Here is a 19073-nt window from a genome sequence, read left to right as displayed (position 1 = left end):
TTTGTCATGCTAGGTACTCTTTGCAAAGGGTACCCAAAAAGTGGTGCGGTACGGTTTACTTTTTGGTACATAGATTTTAAGACCTCATCAGGACTTTAGGTTTCAACCGATAACGTTGTTGACATTTTAACTTGGTCTACAGTATTTTTACTAAATACTGATAGTAAGAAAAATTATTTATATATTAAATAAAAATGCTAATCCAGCTGTTGGCGCCCATAGAACAGCAGGAACAATGGTGTTGCCTTGGTTACTGCATAAAACAAAGCAGCGTGATGTCAAATCTAGCAAAATTTTATCGATTTCAGAAACTACACAGCACCCTGATAATCGCAGATTAAATTCAGACATACTTTATCAAACAAATTATTATTATTACAAATTTTTTACAAGGTAAAATGGCATTCAAGAGGTTTCAATACTTTTTAAGGGCCTTCAATTTCTCTAAATTGATTTATCAATTTTTGCATAATAATTCTGCACACTAATAATTGCCCGATAATTTTGCACACATAGATATTTCCCTAAGAAAGCCAAAACTTCTCTTTTATTTAATATTCAGGTTTGTGAACATTTTGCATTTGGTTTGATTGACCAAGAACACTGTAGGTAAATTATACAATTAATGCTGTCAAAAAAAGACAACTTGCCTGATAATTACGCACACAGAGTACTTTAACATGGAAAAAGTTCATGGAAACATTCAAGAAGTCACCTTTAAATTGTAAGGATATTCCTAAGTCCAGTATACTTTTTATCAGTAAATATCTAGAGCAGGGGTGTCCAAACTTTTGTGTATAAAGGGACAATAACCAAATATCATTGAGAACTGTGGGCCAAGGGTAAATGTAAACTAGATTACATTTAAGTTGCCATGAGTAATTTCCTAATTTATTTCATAATATTTCAAAATCAATATAAATCATGACTTCAAATTTTATTAACTATTGCAGTATAACTTTTTAAATTATTACTTATTGCAATAAAACAAAAACAAGCACATTTATAACACAGTGGAGTTCAATGTTAAATACACAGGACAAGGAGAATCTATCTTTGACTTGATTTGCTTTTCAAAGTCTCTGCATTGTCAGATGACAGTATATACATTTAAACAAAATCAGGTTAATTTACGCCATTTAATTGAAACACTTAATTTCAGTTAGCTTTTAACAATAAAATAAACAAAGAGTTACATGAAATTTGAATTGACAATCTCGAAACCATCCCCATCATTCTCCCTCTCTTCGTAGATGGGATGGCGGGCCAAATCAAAGGTTACCATGGGCCAACTTTGCGCGGGCCCTAGCTTGGGCATCACTGATCTAGAATGTTTCTACCAAGGATTGTGTGTACAAAAAACACAAAAAGTAAATAGAAAATACCCCATTCATTGAGCTCATAGGTGAGGATGAGGCTCTGCGCATGTACAAGGGTGTGGTCCTCGCCCTGATCTTTCAGGAATTCCCGCAAATCCACAGTAGACAGGACACAACCGTTTGCAGAGTACTGTTGAAACACTGCATCCAACTCAGGCCGACGTAGTAACTCACGGCAAAATAACTCTATCTCCTCATGTTCAAGCCGTCCATCTGCTGATTTATCACTCTTCTAAAAACATAGAAAGAAAATTCACAAATTTAAATTTAACATCAAGAAAAATACATTTCATACCATGAACAAAACAGAAATTAAAAACCTTCTATACATTGTATATATGCATTTGTTCTTAAGTGTTTATGCTTTTATTCAATGTAAAATTTATCTGTTTATACTTGTACTATATTATATAAATTATTTATTATATTATATAGACTTTATTATTATATTATTATTATTATTATTATGTTATTATCTATCTAGACTACGCCAAGATTCAAGCAAACTTTAACTATTTAACACTTGAAACCTTCAAAGTTCAGTCTAGTTGGCTGTGCTGTGTTCCTGTGAATAAATACTGACCTTGAAAAGGCTGGCAGCATATTCTTCATTCAGGTCTATGTTGACCAACTTGAAAAGAACTTGAACCTCCTCATATGACATCTTGCCATCATGATTCATGTCAGCTTGTTTCAGGTAGCCATAGATCCAAGTTAAAAAAGTCAAGGGTATACAACAAAGGTAACACACTGGGCCCTATCACACACACTGAACAATGATGGGCATGTGTGGCACAAGTGTTTTTTGCTACACTGTAAATAATGTCTGTGATTTTAACAGTAAAAGTCTGTAAAATCTACAGTGAAAACATGTTGATTAGCGGCTTATTTCTGTACAAAATACAGAAAAGAACTGTAACAGATCTAATCTTTGTTTATCGAGAAATTAGGCAGAGTGTCTAAAATCTCACCATACACCCTCATTCACTAGTGCCTAAATTAGTCAATTAGTTCAGTCCACTAGACAATGTGAATGACCACAAATGAGTGAATTCAGACACTGATAAACATCTGCTGTTAACAAGCACAAGTACTGAAGGAAAGAACAAGAAATAAAACTACAGACACAGTCTCACACCAAACCAACTGAATTAAGACAGAAGATTAAACAACTCCAATAAATAATAGCATTGCCTGCTTCACTGATTACAGTTTGACTTCATTTCTGTCATGTCTGCAAGAATATTTGATAATTAACAGATGTTTATATTTTTATTGAAAATGTTTGATTTGACCTCACCATCATAGAGATCAGAGGCTGCTTTAGTTGAGCTCTTGAACCTTTACTCTATCTTAATGTTTCTCTGGCTGTTATAACTGTGTTTCTGAAACTCATCAGCTATGGCAGAAAAGTCAAAGAGAAAATATGCTGTATGTACTTAATTGAAACATATAATTTATAAGTTAATTCTTAAAAAAAGAACTGCAGCTAAATTTATATTAATGCTGCTTGGGACAATATTGCAGCTTTTCATGGAGGAGCAACATACAATTAGAAAAGAAATAAAAATAAATAATAATTAGAATGTCACATACAACAAGTTATTGAATGAGTACACAAGCAGGTAAGGGTGGATGTGGCATTATAGTTAATCTTATCAGACTTTTCCTTATATTTTCTTTTGGCTTTTCATGCCATTCAAATAGTGTGATTAACACAATTAATTATAGCAGCCAAAATAAAAACTAGTTTTAAAACAAAAAGTTGAAGAGCCCGACTAAACAGATGCTGACCTCCATTATGGTGACTTCAAATGAACAACAAAAATTTCATTAAGAGTTTTTGTTCATGTGACAGTAATAGAGTCAAAGTTCAGTATTAGGTGAAGCTCCTGATGTTTGTGAAGTTGTTTAATGATACTCTGCTGAGGATTTTGAGAGATTACATTTTTTATGTAATTATTTTTATTAATATTTTTTTTATTTAGAGTTTTTTCATTTGATTTCATCTTTGATTTTGGCTGTAATTTGTGTTATTTGGTCTTGTTGTTCTTTCCTTCAGTGATTCTGCTTGTTAACAGTTGTTCACCAATAAATCCCAATCCTCCTTTAATTAGACACTTAATTATTGCAATAACTTCATCACTGCCTGAGTGCACAACCCTCTGTAGTGAGGACACTAGTGAGGGTTTTGCTCAGAGATTTGAGAGGTTAAATGTGTTGGATGAAAATACAGACTGTGGAATGTATTTTTAACAGAAATATTCTGTAAATTGAATTTACGAACGTAAAATGTTAAAAACAGTAGATTACTGGCAACCACAGCTGCCGGTATTTTTCCGTTAAGTCATGAAAAAAACAGCAAAATACTGTAAAACTTTTTTTGTGTCACCATTGTGGAGGATATTAGCGTCTGTGTGCAAGTCAAAGATGAACTGGGAGTATCTGATGTAATGCTGCAGCTTCTTTTGTTTAAATGTAGCTGTGTAGTTACTAATCCAGTAAAAATCTGTTTGCTAATTGCAATCACACATGAATGTATTAATGCATTTAATGACTTTACATTTTTGTGCACTAAGCTACGTTTTTGTAAACTGAACATTGTCTCAGTTCATAAAATGCGGTTATTTTCCGTTAATTTAACAGTTCTATAAAACGTCCGTATATTTACGGAAAAATCCTAGCAATCACAGCTGCTGGTATTTTTCTGGAAATTTAACAGAATTATTTTAACAGTGTAGTTTCAACCCGATGCACTTATCATTTTCATGTTTTGTGCCACTTTGTTTAAATGGCAAATACATTTGTTAACGTGCTTTGCTATTTTGAAGCAACAGAAATAGACTGAAATAGGTTTTTATTTGTTATTTAAAGAGTGTATAAGTGTTATGTGTCTATGCAGATCCAAAACGTGTATACACACTGCTTGATACACACGCAGGGATGTACAGCAATACACAAATATCTCTAAATATGACAAACTAAAGGATTAAAATGTTAAAAAAACATTATTGTCTACATAAACATAAAACTCGCTGCCTTCTTCAGCTAGGGGGGCTTTAGTGGATTATATCTATTTTTGCGAGGATTTGTAAATTTAACTATAATATTGTGTAATATAAGTTGTTATACTGCTCACAAGCGTAGAAGGTCCTGCCACAGACTGCAAAGTAAAAAAAAAAGTAAATATGCAGTAAGAATAAGAAGAGTCTAAATTTGAATTCTATAACAAGTTTCAGATTCTTAACATCAAGTTACTCCGCTACTCACCCGTTTGCACTGGCTGCCAGTTGCTGCCCGCATCAAATTCAAAGCTCTGATGTTTGCTTACAAAGTGACCTCTAGCTTTGCTCCTTCGTATCTGCTCTCACTTCTGCAGATATATGTGCCCTCCAGAAACTTGCGTTCTGTGAATGAACGTCGCCTCGTTGTTCCATCCCAAAGAGGGAAGAAATCACTTTCCCGAACTCTCACATTCAATCTGCCCAGTTGGTGGAATGAACTCCCTAACTACATCAGAACAGCAGAGTCACTTGCTGTCTTCAAGAAACGACTAAAAACGCAACTGTTTAGTCTCCACTTTCCTTCCTAATCTGCAACTGCCTCTCTGGCTATACCACTAACTGTGCCCTCTCTCTCTCTCTCTCTCTCTCTCTCTCTCTCTCTCTCTCTCTCTCTCTCTCTCTCAAAAAAAAAAAAATAAAATAAAAATTTTACTAATGCTTTGCTTCTTAGACTTTACACACCTGAAACTTGTCTATAGCACTTGTTCACTGCTGCTCTTATAGTTGTGTAAATTGCTTCCTTGTCCTCATTTGTAAGTCGCTTTGGATAAAAGCGTCTGCTAAATGACTAAATGTAAATGTAAATGTAAATGTAAGTTCCCAAACATATCCTCCTCCATAATGTTTTGTTGGCAATCATTGTGTGTGCACGGACCATTTGAACGGCATATTATTTAAAATATAATCCAGTCTCGAACGTGATCTTGAGTGATCTTATCCCATCTCGTTTATATTTATGAATTTGAGTTGTCGCAGATTGTTTAGTGTAGTCATGCAGTTTGTATCCTGCAGTCACAGCAAATCAATCATGCAGTAATCTAACCCTAAACAGTCATGCAGTGTAAAAACAACAGTGATCTGATGATAATGAAAATCATGCAGTATGAAATTGCACGCCTAAACTAAATATCCAATTCCAGAATTAATTTTCAATTCCAAACCCTAATGATAACAGATTGGCAGGACTCTCCAGGGTTGTTGCTGTATAACAGTGGTGTCAAAGCCGAAGCCCTGCAGAGTTTAGTTCCAGCCTTGCTTCAACATACCTATCTGTAGGTGTCAAACAAGCCTAAAGCACTCAATTAGTTTGATCAGGTGTGTTTAATTAGGGTTGGAACTAAACTGCGAAGAGCTGCGGCCATTCAGGAACTGGCTTTGACACATGTGCTGTATAATAACTGCAAAAGTAATCTACAGAAGAAAGTTCATCGAATTAGAATTGAATTAATATCTTAATTGATCATTTTAGAAACCACACCAGTAGTGCAGTCAAATTAAGGTAAAATGTTGTAAGAGGTTTTAAAATGATAATTAAATATATGTAATTACTATTATATTGTTATTTTCAAAGAGGAAACTGTGTATAATGCATACAGTAATGCAAAATGTGCATGTCACGAATGGGCACTTATTCTCAGTTATGACTGATTTATTGGGCTAGATTTACTGGTCATTGGGCTAATTTTGTTGTGAAACCCTGGCAACCCTGATTCAAATATTGTACACTAAAATCCCAGTTGTGTGAAATTTTTATGCTGCTTCTTAGTTCAATTATGGATGTATTAGAACAAACATCTGAAATCATAAGAGAAACAGGCAAAATGTGCAGAGCTGTGGGGTGTGAGGACTGGGATTGAGAAATGCTGAAATAGATGCACTTTTTTTTAGTAATCAAGCCCTAATTTGTTTCCTTAACTCTGCTTTGATATATAATAAAGCTGCATGTGAATCCAAACCTGAGCTGCTAGAGTCTTATAGAGCCACATAATTGACTGGGACTGTGGTTTCAAGGGAATTTAATTAGCTGCTGAAGGATATTTGTCGAGTTTTTCTTTCTGGGTCATGTTATTGACTCTGCCCTGGAGGGTTCGAATGCCATGGACCCAGTGCTGGGCTTCCTCTGTTGTGTCACACTGGACATCCAAGCTCTTTCTTCCTCCTTTGAATACAATAGTGAGGCACTGTTCTTCTGGGAGTGAGGTGGCCTGGTTTCTCAACGTCTCAGACTTACAGCCTTCCAATACACACTCCACCTCTGCTACAGAGACTGAGAGGAAAGGAAGAATTTTTGGTTTCATGAAACTAGCTTGTATTAACCAAACATTTAAAACAACACTGTCAATATTAACAGGAATAAGGATTAAGGAAACAAACAATGATTAAGTCAACAAGACAATTTGCTTTTCCAGTCTTTGTGAACAGGGTCATTAAACAGACTAGAAGAAACTCGAAAATAAGAAAATGCCAGTGAATGTTAGCTATGCTAACAGCAAATTTCAATTTTATTTTTAAAAAGCAAATCACCTGTAGTCTTGGTTTGTTTTATTATTACTGCTGCAAAGACAGAAAGCATTTGGTAAATAATGTCTGCACTGAGGAATAAACATTTTATGAAGAAATATTTGTCTTCTGGTATATGGGGAAATTGACAAATCTGCTAAAATAGATTTAAGGTGACACACTAATGTTTAATAGTTTAGCATCTGTAGGTCAAGTACCCTTTTTAGCATTTTACAGAATAGACATTATTTCAAACAGCTTTAAACTAACTGAATCAATGCAAATTTAAAAAAGAGGCTAATCTAAATTATAGCACTCGACAAACAAAACCATAACTGTTAAGGTGCTATAGAATGAAAAACTGGATATACCTACCTAGGCATAGTAGAATAATAAGAGTTCTGTATACAGAAATAAGCATATTTCCTTGTTCGCATGTAAATCCCATGAGTATAAAAGTCAACTTAAAAACAGGAAGGAAAGACGTGACCTTTGGTCAATTATGGTGACCCATACTCTAAATTTGTGCTCTGTATTTAACCCATCAAAGGGCACACACTCAGAACAGTAGGCAGCCATTGCTGCAGTGCCCAAAAAAGTAGTTGGTGGATTGGGGCCTTGCTCATGTTATGAAGCGGACAGGAGACAGAGGTAAGGAAACGTTAGGGTGTTTATTGAATGACAACAAGGAGCACATGAAGGATAGCCAGGAGGATCAGGAATGATGTTGGGGTCTTCTCCTCCGTGGCTGGGTAACAGGAATACACGAGGATGGACAGCACACACCAGATACAGCTGACAGAGGATGACACAGACTTGGAAGGACTGGAAGACAGGACGATACGGGAGGACCAGGAAGACTAGGGAGGAATACAAAGAGAACAGGTAAGTAAATCGTTTGTTTAGCTGAGGATGACTACGCTGAGTGGTCGCTCAGTTGTCCGCTTTCGTCGAGACGAGCCCGGACAATGAGCGACTGGAGTGCTGTGCTTTTATCTGGTGCTCGTGAATGTGATGCAGCTGTGTGCTCATTAGAAGTCAGGTGATGGTGATCTTCGTGAGTGGGGATCGTGAGAGCCTGACCAATCCGTGACAGTACCCCCCTCCCCAGGGCCCGCTCCTGAGGGCCGACACCTCCGACGCCGTGGTGGTCTCCCTCTGCCTCTAGGCGCTGGGAACTCAGGGTGGCTCTCATGAAACTCCACCATGAGACTAGGATCGAGAATATCAGCTCTGGGAACCCATGTCCTTTCTTCGGGGCCGTACCCTTCCCAGTCCACCAGGTACTCCAACTGGCCACCACGACGTCGGGAACGCAAGATCTCCTTCACTGCGTAGACGGCTCCTTCTTCTAGGAGCAGTGGAGGAGGGGGTTCCTCTTCGTGGTCAGGCTCTGTGGAGGGAAGAACAGGATCGTGATAGGGTTTCAGGAGTGATACGTGGAATGTAGGGTGAATACGGTAGTGAGAGGGTAATTGTAGTTTGTAGGTGACGGGGTTAACCTGTTCCACGATGGTGAAGGGACCAACAAATCGGGGACTTAACTTGCGAGAGGGCAGTCGCATGCGTATGTCCCGGGTGGATAGCCACACCTTTTGTCCGGGTGTGTATCTGGGTTCTTCAGACCTTCTCCTATCGGCGGTTACCTTGCTTCGACGGACTGCCCTCTGCAGATGTTGATGAGCCTCGTCCCAGACTCTCTCGCTCTCCCGGAACCAGTGATCCACTGCGGGGACATCAGATGGTTCGCCATCCCAGGGAAAGAGCGGTGGTTGGAAGCCCAGGACGCACTGGAATGGCGTGAGTCCGGTGGAGGGTTGCCGCAGTGAATTTTGGGCATATTCTGCCCAGCCCAAATACTGGCTCCAGGAGTTCTGGTGACCACTGCAGAAGGTCCTCAGGAACCGTCCCACCTCCTGAATCTTCCTCTCTGTCTGCCCGTTGGTTTGGGGATGATATCCAGAAGAGAGGCTGACGGCCACACCTAGGAGCTTGAAGAAGGCTTTCCATAGACGTGAGATGAACTGTGGACCTCTGTCCGACACAATATCTTCTGGAATACCAAATGACCTGAAGACTTGATTAAAGATATTGTCGGCAGTTTCAAAGGCTGTGGGAAGACCTTTCAGAGGGATTAGTTTGACAAACTTTGAGAATCTATCTACTATGACTAGAATACAGGTATTACCTTCTGACGAAGGGAGGTCAGTGATAAAGTCCACTCCTAGGTGTGACCAGGGACGGTTCGGAATCGGCAAGGGATGGAGCTTTCCAGCGGGTAGATGACGTGGGCTCTTGGATTGGGCACAGTCCTTACAGCCCTGAACATATTGCCTCACATCCCTTGCCATGTTTGGCCACCAGAATCGTTGGGATACTAGCGAGAGAGTATTGTTGATCCCTGGATGTCCAGTGCCTAGCGAGGTATGTAAGGAGTGGATCAGATCTACCCGGTGTTCAGGTGGTATGAACTGCCGATGAGGAGGGCATCCCGGCGGAGCAGGAGCTTCCGGAGTGGCAACGACTGGAGGAGCGTTCCAGGTGATCGGACAAATGGAGATGTGTTCGGGAAGAATCTTCGTTGGGAGTTCTTCATGATCGTGATGCTCGTGTAAACGAGAGAGAGCGTCTGCTCTTAGATTCTTGGGTCCTGGACGATAGGAAATGGAGAAATCAAAACGTGAGAAGAAAAGTGACCATCTGGCTTGACGTGGACATAGTCTCTTGGCCTCTTTGATGTACTGGAGGTTTTTGTGATCTGTGATCACCTGGAACGGATGTTTGGCTCCCTCCAACCAGTGACGCCACTCCTCCAAGGCTAGCTTGATTGCTAGAAGCTCCCTGTCTCCTATGCTGTAATTCTGCTCCGCCGGGCTCAACTTCCGAGAGAAATAGGCACAGGGATGCAGTCGGGGCGGTGTATCATGATGTTGAGATAATACTGCCCCGACGCCGGTGGTGGATGCGTCCACTTCCACCACGAAAGGAAGATTTGGGTCAGGATGAGTCAGGAGTGGGGCCCTTGTGAACTCCTTCTTAAGAAGGCGGAAGGCTGCGGCTGCTTCTTTGGTCCACTCCAGTCCTTTGGGTTTACCCTTGAGGAGATTAGTGAGAGGTGATGTAATCCTGCTGTAGTCCTTGATAAATCGTCTATAAAAGTTAGCAAACCCAAGAAACCTCTGGAGCTCCTTAATGGAAGTGGGTTCTGACCAGGATAGAACAGCCTCAATTTTCTTCCCATCCATACGTATACCGGTTTGGTCAATGATGTATCCCAGGAAATGAATCGACTTCTGGTGGAATGAGCATTTCTCCGCTTTGAGGTAGAGGTGATGTTCTCTCAATGTGTGTAGGACCTCCGCAACGTGTTGGCGATGTTCGGCCTCACTCCGGGAGTAAATGAGGATGTCATCTATGTACACTATTACACAGTGGTGAAGAAACTCCCGGAGGACTTCATGAATGAAGTTTTGGAATACGGAGGGGGCGTTGACCAGACCGTAAGGCATGACCTCATATTCATAGTGGCCAGTAGGGGTCACGAATGCTGTCTTCCATTGGTCCCCCTCACGTATTCTTATCAGATTATACGCGCTGCGGAGGTCCAATTTAGTGAAGACTTTAGCTTCTCGGAGCTGTTCCAAAGCGGCTGGTACCAGAGGAAGGGGATATCGGTATTTTACTGTACCGTTATTTAGGACCCTGTAGTCGATGCATGGACGCAGCCCTCCGTCCTTCTTGGCCACAAAGAAGAAGCTTGAGGCGGCTGGTGATTTTGAGTGACGTATGTACCCCTGACTCAGAGCCTCCCTTATGTAATCTTCCATTGCCTGATTCTCTGGAAGCGAGAGCGGGTAGATCCTACCTCTTGGCAACTGGGCATCTGGAACTAGGTCGATCGCGCAGTCCCATGGCCGATGCGGCGGTAGCTGGGAAGCTCTCTTGGGGCAGAAGACATCATGAAAGGAGCTGTACTCCTTAGGAATGTGGATAGACTGCTTCTCAGGAGGGCTCTCGACCGATGTTGCAAACAAAGAATGGGGTTCCGACCTTGAAGAGGGAGATTTGGAAAACAGGCAGGTGTACATCCAGATCCCCATTTCTTTATCTCTCCTGTGCCCCAAGAGATGATGGGATCGTGCTTCACCAGCCACGGGCGCCCTAGAATGATGTCCATATTTGCACCCTCCAGAACCAGAAATTGAATCCTCTCTTGATGTAACACCCCCACTTGAAGAAGGATGTCTTCGCATTGTCGATGGATACGGGTCGAAGATCGAGTGCACTGGGTTATCGGTTGTATCTGGTATATATGCGAGGACGCCTCAGTACGGAGGTGGAGTTGACGACAGAGGGATTGGGAGATGAAGTTCCCTGCTGACCCGGAGTCGATGAGGGCTGTGACAAGGAGAGAAATAGAGGCAGTAGTTATTTGTACGGTGGTAGTAAGTGGTTTACATTGTTCAATATTCGTACTGAATACACTCACTGAAGTCCGAATGGGACGAAGGGGACACTCCATACGGGTGTGTCCACTGACACCGCAGTATAGACACAGACCCCGGGTCAGCCTCCTCTGTCGTTCCGCTGATGTCAGTCTTCCAGACTCTATTATCATGGGTTCTGGTTCTGGAGAGGCTGTTGACTCAGGCGATTGGAGGAGTGCAGACGAGGGGGTGATGGTGTCCTGTTGATAGGAACGAAGACGATCGGAACATCGGAGAGAATGTTGGATGAATCTCTCCAGACCCATTGTATCATCTAATGTGGCCAGTTGGATTCGGAGAGTGGGTTCCAAGCCGAGCCGGTACGTGGTCAACAACGATCTCTCATTCCATCCACTTGCAGCTGCTAGAGTGCGAAACCGGAGAGCATATTCCTGTGTAGATAGAGTACCTTGCTTTAGATGATACAGCTGCTCTCCAGCGGCTACTTCCCCATCAGAACGTCCAAACACCTCTTTGAAATACTCCGTGAAGGTAGTGATGGAATTCATGACCGGCCCGGCTTGGTTCCAGATCGTCTCAGCCCATTTAAGTGCAGGTCCAGAGAGTAGAGATACGATGTAGGCGATCTTTGACTTATCTGTGGGATATAGAGAAGGTTGCATTTCGAATATGAGGGAACATTGTAACAGAAAACCATTGCACTCCCCCGCTCCGCCTGAGTAGGGCGCTGGTCGGGCCATGGGACTGGAAGGAAGGGCCGAAGAAGAAACTGTGGAGGCGGAAGTGCTCGGTGCTGGTGGTGCGTTGGAAAGTGGAGCTGGTGGCTGTAGAATCCGCTTCAACTGGTCCACCAGCTCTTGAAAGTGATCGGGGGTGCTCATGTTGTCGTCGTTATTGGTCCGGGCTTCTGTTATGAAGCGGACAGGAGACAGAGGTAAGGAAACGTTAGGGTGTTTATTGAATGACAACAAGGAGCACATGAAGGATAGCCAGGAGGATCAGGAATGATGTTGGGGTCTTCTCCTCCGTGGCTGGGTAACAGGAATACACGAGGATGGACAGCACACACCAGATACAGCTGACAGAGGATGACACAGACTTGGAAGGACTGGAAGACAGGACGATACGGGAGGACCAGGAAGACTAGGGAGGAATACAAAGAGAACAGGTAAGTAAATCGTTTGTTTAGCTGAGGATGACTACGCTGAGTGGTCGCTCAGTTGTCCGCTTTCGTCGAGACGAGCCCGGACAATGAGCGACTGGAGTGCTGTGCTTTTATCTGGTGCTCGTGAATGTGATGCAGCTGTGTGCTCATTAGAAGTCAGGTGATGGTGATCTTCGTGAGTGGGGATCGTGAGAGCCTGACCAATCCGTGACAGCTCAAGGGACTCACCTTATCCATGTATTTGAGAACTGGTTATACCTGCAAGCTTCCAACAATACCCTTCTACAATCCCTGCCAGTGCCAGGACTTGTATCCAGTTGCCAGAACCTGCATCCTTCCCATCACAAGTCCAACTCTCTAACCATTAGCTCATTAGCTGCATTATTTATGGGAGCATTGTAAAAGGTTTCCTAACAACATAAGCTAATTCTGAAAATGTAGCCCTATATACAGAGGAGATCGTGAATTATGTAGCCTGAAGTATGTATGGCTGCATTTCATTTTTTAAATGAACACTACGGGGCGTTATGGAAAAGACTGATTATAAACTTATTTAACTCCAATTTCAACGTTAATCTAAGCTTGTATTAAACATACTATTACGGTGGCACAGTGGCTTGGTGGTTAACACTGTCGCCTCACAGCAAGAAGGTTGCTGGTTTAAGTCCCAACTCTCTGTGGAGAATGTGGGCAGAAAAGAGGAATTAAACACATCCAAACTGTGAAAAACAACAACAAATAACATCTGTCATCTGTTTGTTTCAGTGAGCCTGTCGCACCTCTGCTTCTTCGCTACGGGAACAGCAGAACAGCTATAGCCATGGAGGAAGTCTTACACCATCTCGCCGAGATATCCACATGGCAACAGGTTTTCACTGAGCAACTTGCAGCTAAACAGGAGAGTATGCAAGGAAAGCTGTTGCAGCTGGCGCTGCGAGTCGCACTTCTGGAGCCATGGACCGCACCCCATCACCTTCTCATAAAGATCAGCAACCTGGATGACATAGATGCTTATTTACACACTTTTGAAGTGATTGCTTAGAGAGAAATCTGGCCAAAAGCTGACTGGGTGAAAATTATAGCTCCATTTTAAATGGCTTGTCACAGAGGGCTTATTAGGCTTTAGAAGCGACCCACAATGATGATTATGAGGCTCTAAAGCAAGAAATCCTGGCTTGGGTGAGGTTATCACCTGCAAGCGCTGCTACAGATCAACACCTGGTCCTTTGATGGTAGCACCCCTGTCTTCTTTCAAGCAGCCCATCTAATCTTAGCCCACTTGTAGCTCCTCAGCGATAACCCCAGCACCACCCTGGTTGCTGAGAAAATTGTCATTGAGAGATTTTTGCGAGAGTTTCCTTAACGGCTCCAGGGGGAAGTGAGTATGAATCATCCAGCGAGTCTGGCGACCCTAGTGGAGTTGGTGGAACTGGCAGAAACGACATTGGCCTGGGATACAGGAGAGAGCAGCCTCGCAGCACCGAAGGATGAACCCCTTCTGACGACTGGTGGAACCGTGAGAGACCAGACAGCAGGCCGGTAGTCCCAGACCCGGTGGACAAACCCTTGCCCACCAACCCAGCAACTTCTTTGGCACACGGCTGGCTGGCTGGTTGCATTGTGAACTGAACAGTTCCCCCTGGTGCACAAGATATGTTCCTGCACAAATTCTATGCAGCCAAATGGGCATCCCCTAAGAGATCCTGACTGACCGGCGAACCCTGTCCATGCCCCGGCTGATGGCAAACCTTTGCCACCTCCTCAAAGTAAAAACAACTCCGGACATCAGTGTACCATCCACAAACTGACGGCCTGGATGAAAGGTTTAACCAAACCTTAAAGAAGAGTCTGGCGACCCTAGTGGATGTGGTGGAACTGGTGGAAGCGACAGTTGCCTGAGATACAGGAGAGAGAGCAGCCTCGCACCACTGAAGGGTAAACCACTTCTAACGACTGGCGGAACCTTGAGAGACCAGACAGCAGACTGGGAGTCCCAAGCCTGGTGGAAAAACCCACACCCAATGACCCAGCAGCTTCTCTGGCACACGCTGGCTGGCTGGTTGCTTTGTGCTACTGAACAGGTCCCTCTGGCGTGCAAGATATGTTCCGGCACAACAGGTCACAATAGCAGCCAGCTCAGGTGCGTAGTCTCTTGAAGTGGGGGATTATAAATCTCCCCATCCCCCTCCCCCTTGATCAAGATTGGCCAGGATTCAAAACTCTACTCACCCTGTCAGCAACAAAAGGAAAATCACCTCGACATCTCTGGGCTTGACGATGAAGGGACAGCCAACTAGCACCAAAAACGATAGAGAGGGTTAGTCTACACAATCCTCAGTTAATCCTCAGTTAACATTTCAACACAAACACGACCCAAAACACAGAAAAAGTGGTGAAGAAATGGTTAGCAGACAAAAACATTAATGTTTTGCAGTGACCCAGCCAGAGTGCTGACTTGGAGGGAGCTAAAGATTAGGGTGATGGCAAAGAAACCCACCAACCTGAGTTGGAAAGTCAGGATTTGCCATATATATTGCTCAATTTAGTGTTAGAAGATTCATGACTGATATTGACCAGGCTGGTGGCCAGTGCATTGATTCAATAACTTAAATTGTTCTCTTATAATACACATAGTAGGTATGTGGCTTAGGTAAATCAAAAATCTAAAGAAGTTTTTGCTCTTATTGCCCCCCAAAATACCCTGAGAAACAGAAGCACAAATCAGTGATGTTGTCATCATTCATTTTCTTTTTGGCTTAGTCCCTTTATTATTCTGGGGTTGCCACAGTGGAATGAACCGCCAACTTATCCAGCATATGTTTTACGCAACAGATGCCCTTCCAGCTGCAACCCATCACTGGGAAAGATACATACATACACACACACTCATTCACACACACAATCATACATTACAGTCAATTTTAGCATACCCAATTCACCTGTACCACATGTCTTTGGACTTGTGAAGGAAACCCACGCAAACACGGGGAGAACATGCAAACAGAAATGCCAACTGACCCAGCCAAGGCTCGCACCGGTGACCTTCTTTTTGTGAGGCGAACGTGCTAACCACTGCACCACCGCGTCACCACTTAGCAACGTATTGAAAACAATGTAATGACTTGGTGTGTCACAGTGGCCTTCAGCAAAGTCCCTTTGGCTTTAGTCTTCCTGCGTCTCCCATTTTTAAATTGAGAGTCCAACTATAGGGCTGCACAATATGGGAAAAATTAGACATTGTGATATTTGGTATTTCTGCTATATATATTGTGATGTGAATACAGCTTTATTTGGAAGGAATTCGTTTTAGATTGATTGGGGTAATTTGTTAGGGGATTGGATCTCGAATAGTATATAACAAATAGCTTACAAGCATAGATAAATAATTTATAGCAAAGATAAAAGTGAATTATAGTTTTTTGGACAGTCTACCAGTATTCAGGTACAGATATTGAACAATCAACACTGCATAGTCTTTACTGTTTATAATGTAATCTTTATTAAAGTTACAAACACTAATATTCCGGGCATCACGGTGGCGCAGTGGGTAGAACGATCACCTCATAGCAAGAAGGTCGCTGGTTCGAGCCCAGGTTGGGTCAGTTGGCATTTCTGTGTGAAGTTTGTATGTTTGCGGTTTCCTCCGTGTGCTCCGATTTCAGTCTAAAGACATGGTGAACTAAATAAGCTAAATTGGCCGTAGTGTATGTATGTAAATGCAGGAGCGTATAGGTGGTTCCCAGTGTTTGGTTGCGGCTGGAAGGGCATCCGCTGTATAAAACATATGCTGGATAAGTTGATGGTTCATTCCACTGTGGTAACCCCTGATTAATAAAAGGACTAAGCCAAAAAGAAAATGAACAAATGAATGACACTAAAATTTCTTGTGGCTGGAAGTCTTAAAAGATAAAAATAGTTCACCCAAAAATCCAAATGTATTTACTATTTACTCACCCTTCACTTGTTTCAAATGTCTTCTTTTTGTGCTCAACATAAAAAGAAACTCATAAATGTATGAAAATAGTGAGTAAAGTTTCATTTTTGGGTGAACTATCTCTTTAGAAATGTATGCAGATTATAAACATTTACTCCATTATAATTCAACTCTGCTTTAATTATAATCAATGATATCCCAACTCAACATTAAAGATCCTGTGATGTGACTACAGCAGATATACACATTGCGATATCGATGCTGAAACGAAATACACTCACTGGCTACTTTATAAGGTACACCATACTAGTAATGGGTTGGACCCCCTTTTGCCTTCAGAACTGCCTTAATCCTTCGTGGCATAGATTCAACAAGGTACTGGAAATATTCCTCAGAGGTTTTGGTCCATTTTGACATGACAGCATCACGCAGTTGCACCACATCCCAAAGGTGTCCTATTGCATTGATTTTTGGTGAGCCTGTGCGAATTGTAGCCTCAGTTTACTTTTCTTAGCTGACAGGAGTGGCACCTGGTGTGGTCTTCTGCAGCTGTAGCCGATCCGCCTCAAGGTTCAACGTGTTGTGCATTCAGAGCTGCTCTTCTGCATACCTCGGTTGTAGCGAGTGGTTATTTGAGTTACTGTTGCCTTTCTGTCAGCTCAACCCAGTCTGGCCATTCTCTTCTGACCTCTGGCATCAACAGGGAATTTGTGCCCACAGAACTGCCACTCACTGTTTTCTCACTCATTTTCTCTTTTCCAGATCATTCTCTGTAAATCCTAGAGATGGTTGTGCATGAAAATCCCAGTAGATCAGCATTTTCTAAAATACTCAGACCAGCTCGTCTGGCACCAACAATCTTGCCACGTTCAAAGTCACTTAAATTATCTTTCTTCCCCATTCTGATGCTTGGTTTGAACTGCAACAGATTGTCTTCTTGACCATGTTTACATGCGAAATGCATTGAGTTGCTGCCATGTGATTGGCTGATTTGAAATTTGCGTTAACGAGCAGTTGGACAGGTGTACCTAATGGCTCATTTCCACTGACTGGTACGGTTCAGTTTGGTACGGGTCACCTTTATCAGGCTTGCGTTTCCACTAACAAGGGTACCCTTTTGGTGGGCGTGGCGTATGACAGAAAGTTTCATTCTCGCTCAAGAAAATGTCTACAATAAAGCTGTACAGGGCGCTCATATATCATATGAAAAGCACTTCTCACAAAACAGATGCTTTACACACATAAATACTTGTGTAGAAATGTTTATTACTAACTTTTCTATAAACATGAGTTGATTAGAACTGCAGATCAATAACAGTGCGAAACAGCCTACTGTAACGTCTGTAATTATATTAAATAACTAAATAAATGAACATATATAAACGCATACAGCCCCTTACAGTCTCGATATGTTACCAACTACAGAAGAACTCCATATAGCAGACATTTTGTCCGTATTTAGGTTCAAAAACAACACAAAATATAGCCTACAGTCAATGTAAACCTATCATCTGTGTCTGTAATCTTCAGCAGCACATGTAGCCTCTGTTAGAGAGTAATTCAGTCATTTCCGGTTCATATTAGTCCAAAAGGTGAAGATAATAAGTTAGTTAAACAAGGCATTTTGTTCATGTTTGCTGAAAAATAGTGTGCTCCTTTTTTCCGACTTCTCCTTTGTTTCTTCACGCTTCACTCTTGCGTTTGTCAGTGTTTGATGAGATCGGGTTTCAAAAGCACGTCAATAATCAAGCGCAGGTTATTATCATCAGCTCAGGAAGTTTGTTATTTCAGATATAATGTTAGACGCGCGCGAGCGCTAGCAAGAAAGCGAAACCGCTCGGGCCTCAGACTGGCTCGTAAAAAACTACGGGGCACAGGGTAAATCTGCTCTTCTTCTTGGCTTTGTGGCTGTTCATCCAGACGACTAAAAGGTTCGTTTGAGCCCAGATCGACCATGGCTCGTTATTATATGTATTTATAATTCCGCTATAATCTCTCGCTGTGTATTTCAAACATGGCGGGTTTTTTGTTTTCATTCTGGCTTGTTGCGTAAGCGAATGACTTATCTCTGTAAACCAAGAGCATTCAGCTGCGCGTGTGGCTCCGCCTTTTGGTACCCTTTCTCGTGTTTGGTACCCTTTCGAAAGGGTGCCAAAAAAGTGGTACGGTTCGGTTCAGTACGCTTTTTGACAGTGGAAACGGCCATAAAAGTGTACCAAACCGAACCGTACCGTACCGTACCACTCAGTGGAAACGGGCCATAATAAAGTGGCTGGTAGCTGGTATTGTGCAGCCCTATCCAACATACGCATTCATACAAGCTTAAACCTAAAAATAAGGGGAAAGATATTTGTTGTAAGAAATGTTATGCCCATTTTCCCTGGCATTTACCAAGATTTACATGAGAATAAGGAAATAATTGTATTTGAGGGTCACGGTATGCTATTTCCATATACTGAACTCTTCTGCAGATTTTTTTTTTACCTTTAATATTTCAAGTTAGTTTTGCTATTTAAAATTTAAGATCTTACATTTTCACAGATACATTTATCTGTGAATTTCTCTGAATTTAGTCTGTGAAAT

The 19073-nt window shown here is 42.0% G+C and overlaps 1 protein-coding gene across 1 annotated transcript in view; it reads right to left on the bottom strand.

The window, feature by feature from the left end:
* The window catches only part of plcd3b (phospholipase C, delta 3b), a 41542-nt gene that overhangs the window by 19336 nt on the left and 3133 nt on the right, over positions 1-19073 (bottom strand). The window contains exons 3-5 of the mRNA XM_056469183.1: positions 6482-6710; positions 1963-2092; positions 1386-1611 (exon numbers count right to left, since the gene is read on the bottom strand). Coding sequence (XP_056325158.1) covers positions 1386-1611; positions 1963-2092; positions 6482-6710 — 585 coding nt within the window. The remainder of the gene's footprint in view (positions 1-1385; positions 1612-1962; positions 2093-6481; positions 6711-19073) is intronic.

This window comes from Danio aesculapii, chromosome 12 (genome assembly GCF_903798145.1).
Source record: "Danio aesculapii chromosome 12, fDanAes4.1, whole genome shotgun sequence".
Taxonomy (NCBI): Eukaryota; Metazoa; Chordata; class Actinopteri; order Cypriniformes; family Danionidae; genus Danio; species Danio aesculapii.
This window is presented reverse-complemented; position numbering and strand designations above follow the sequence as displayed.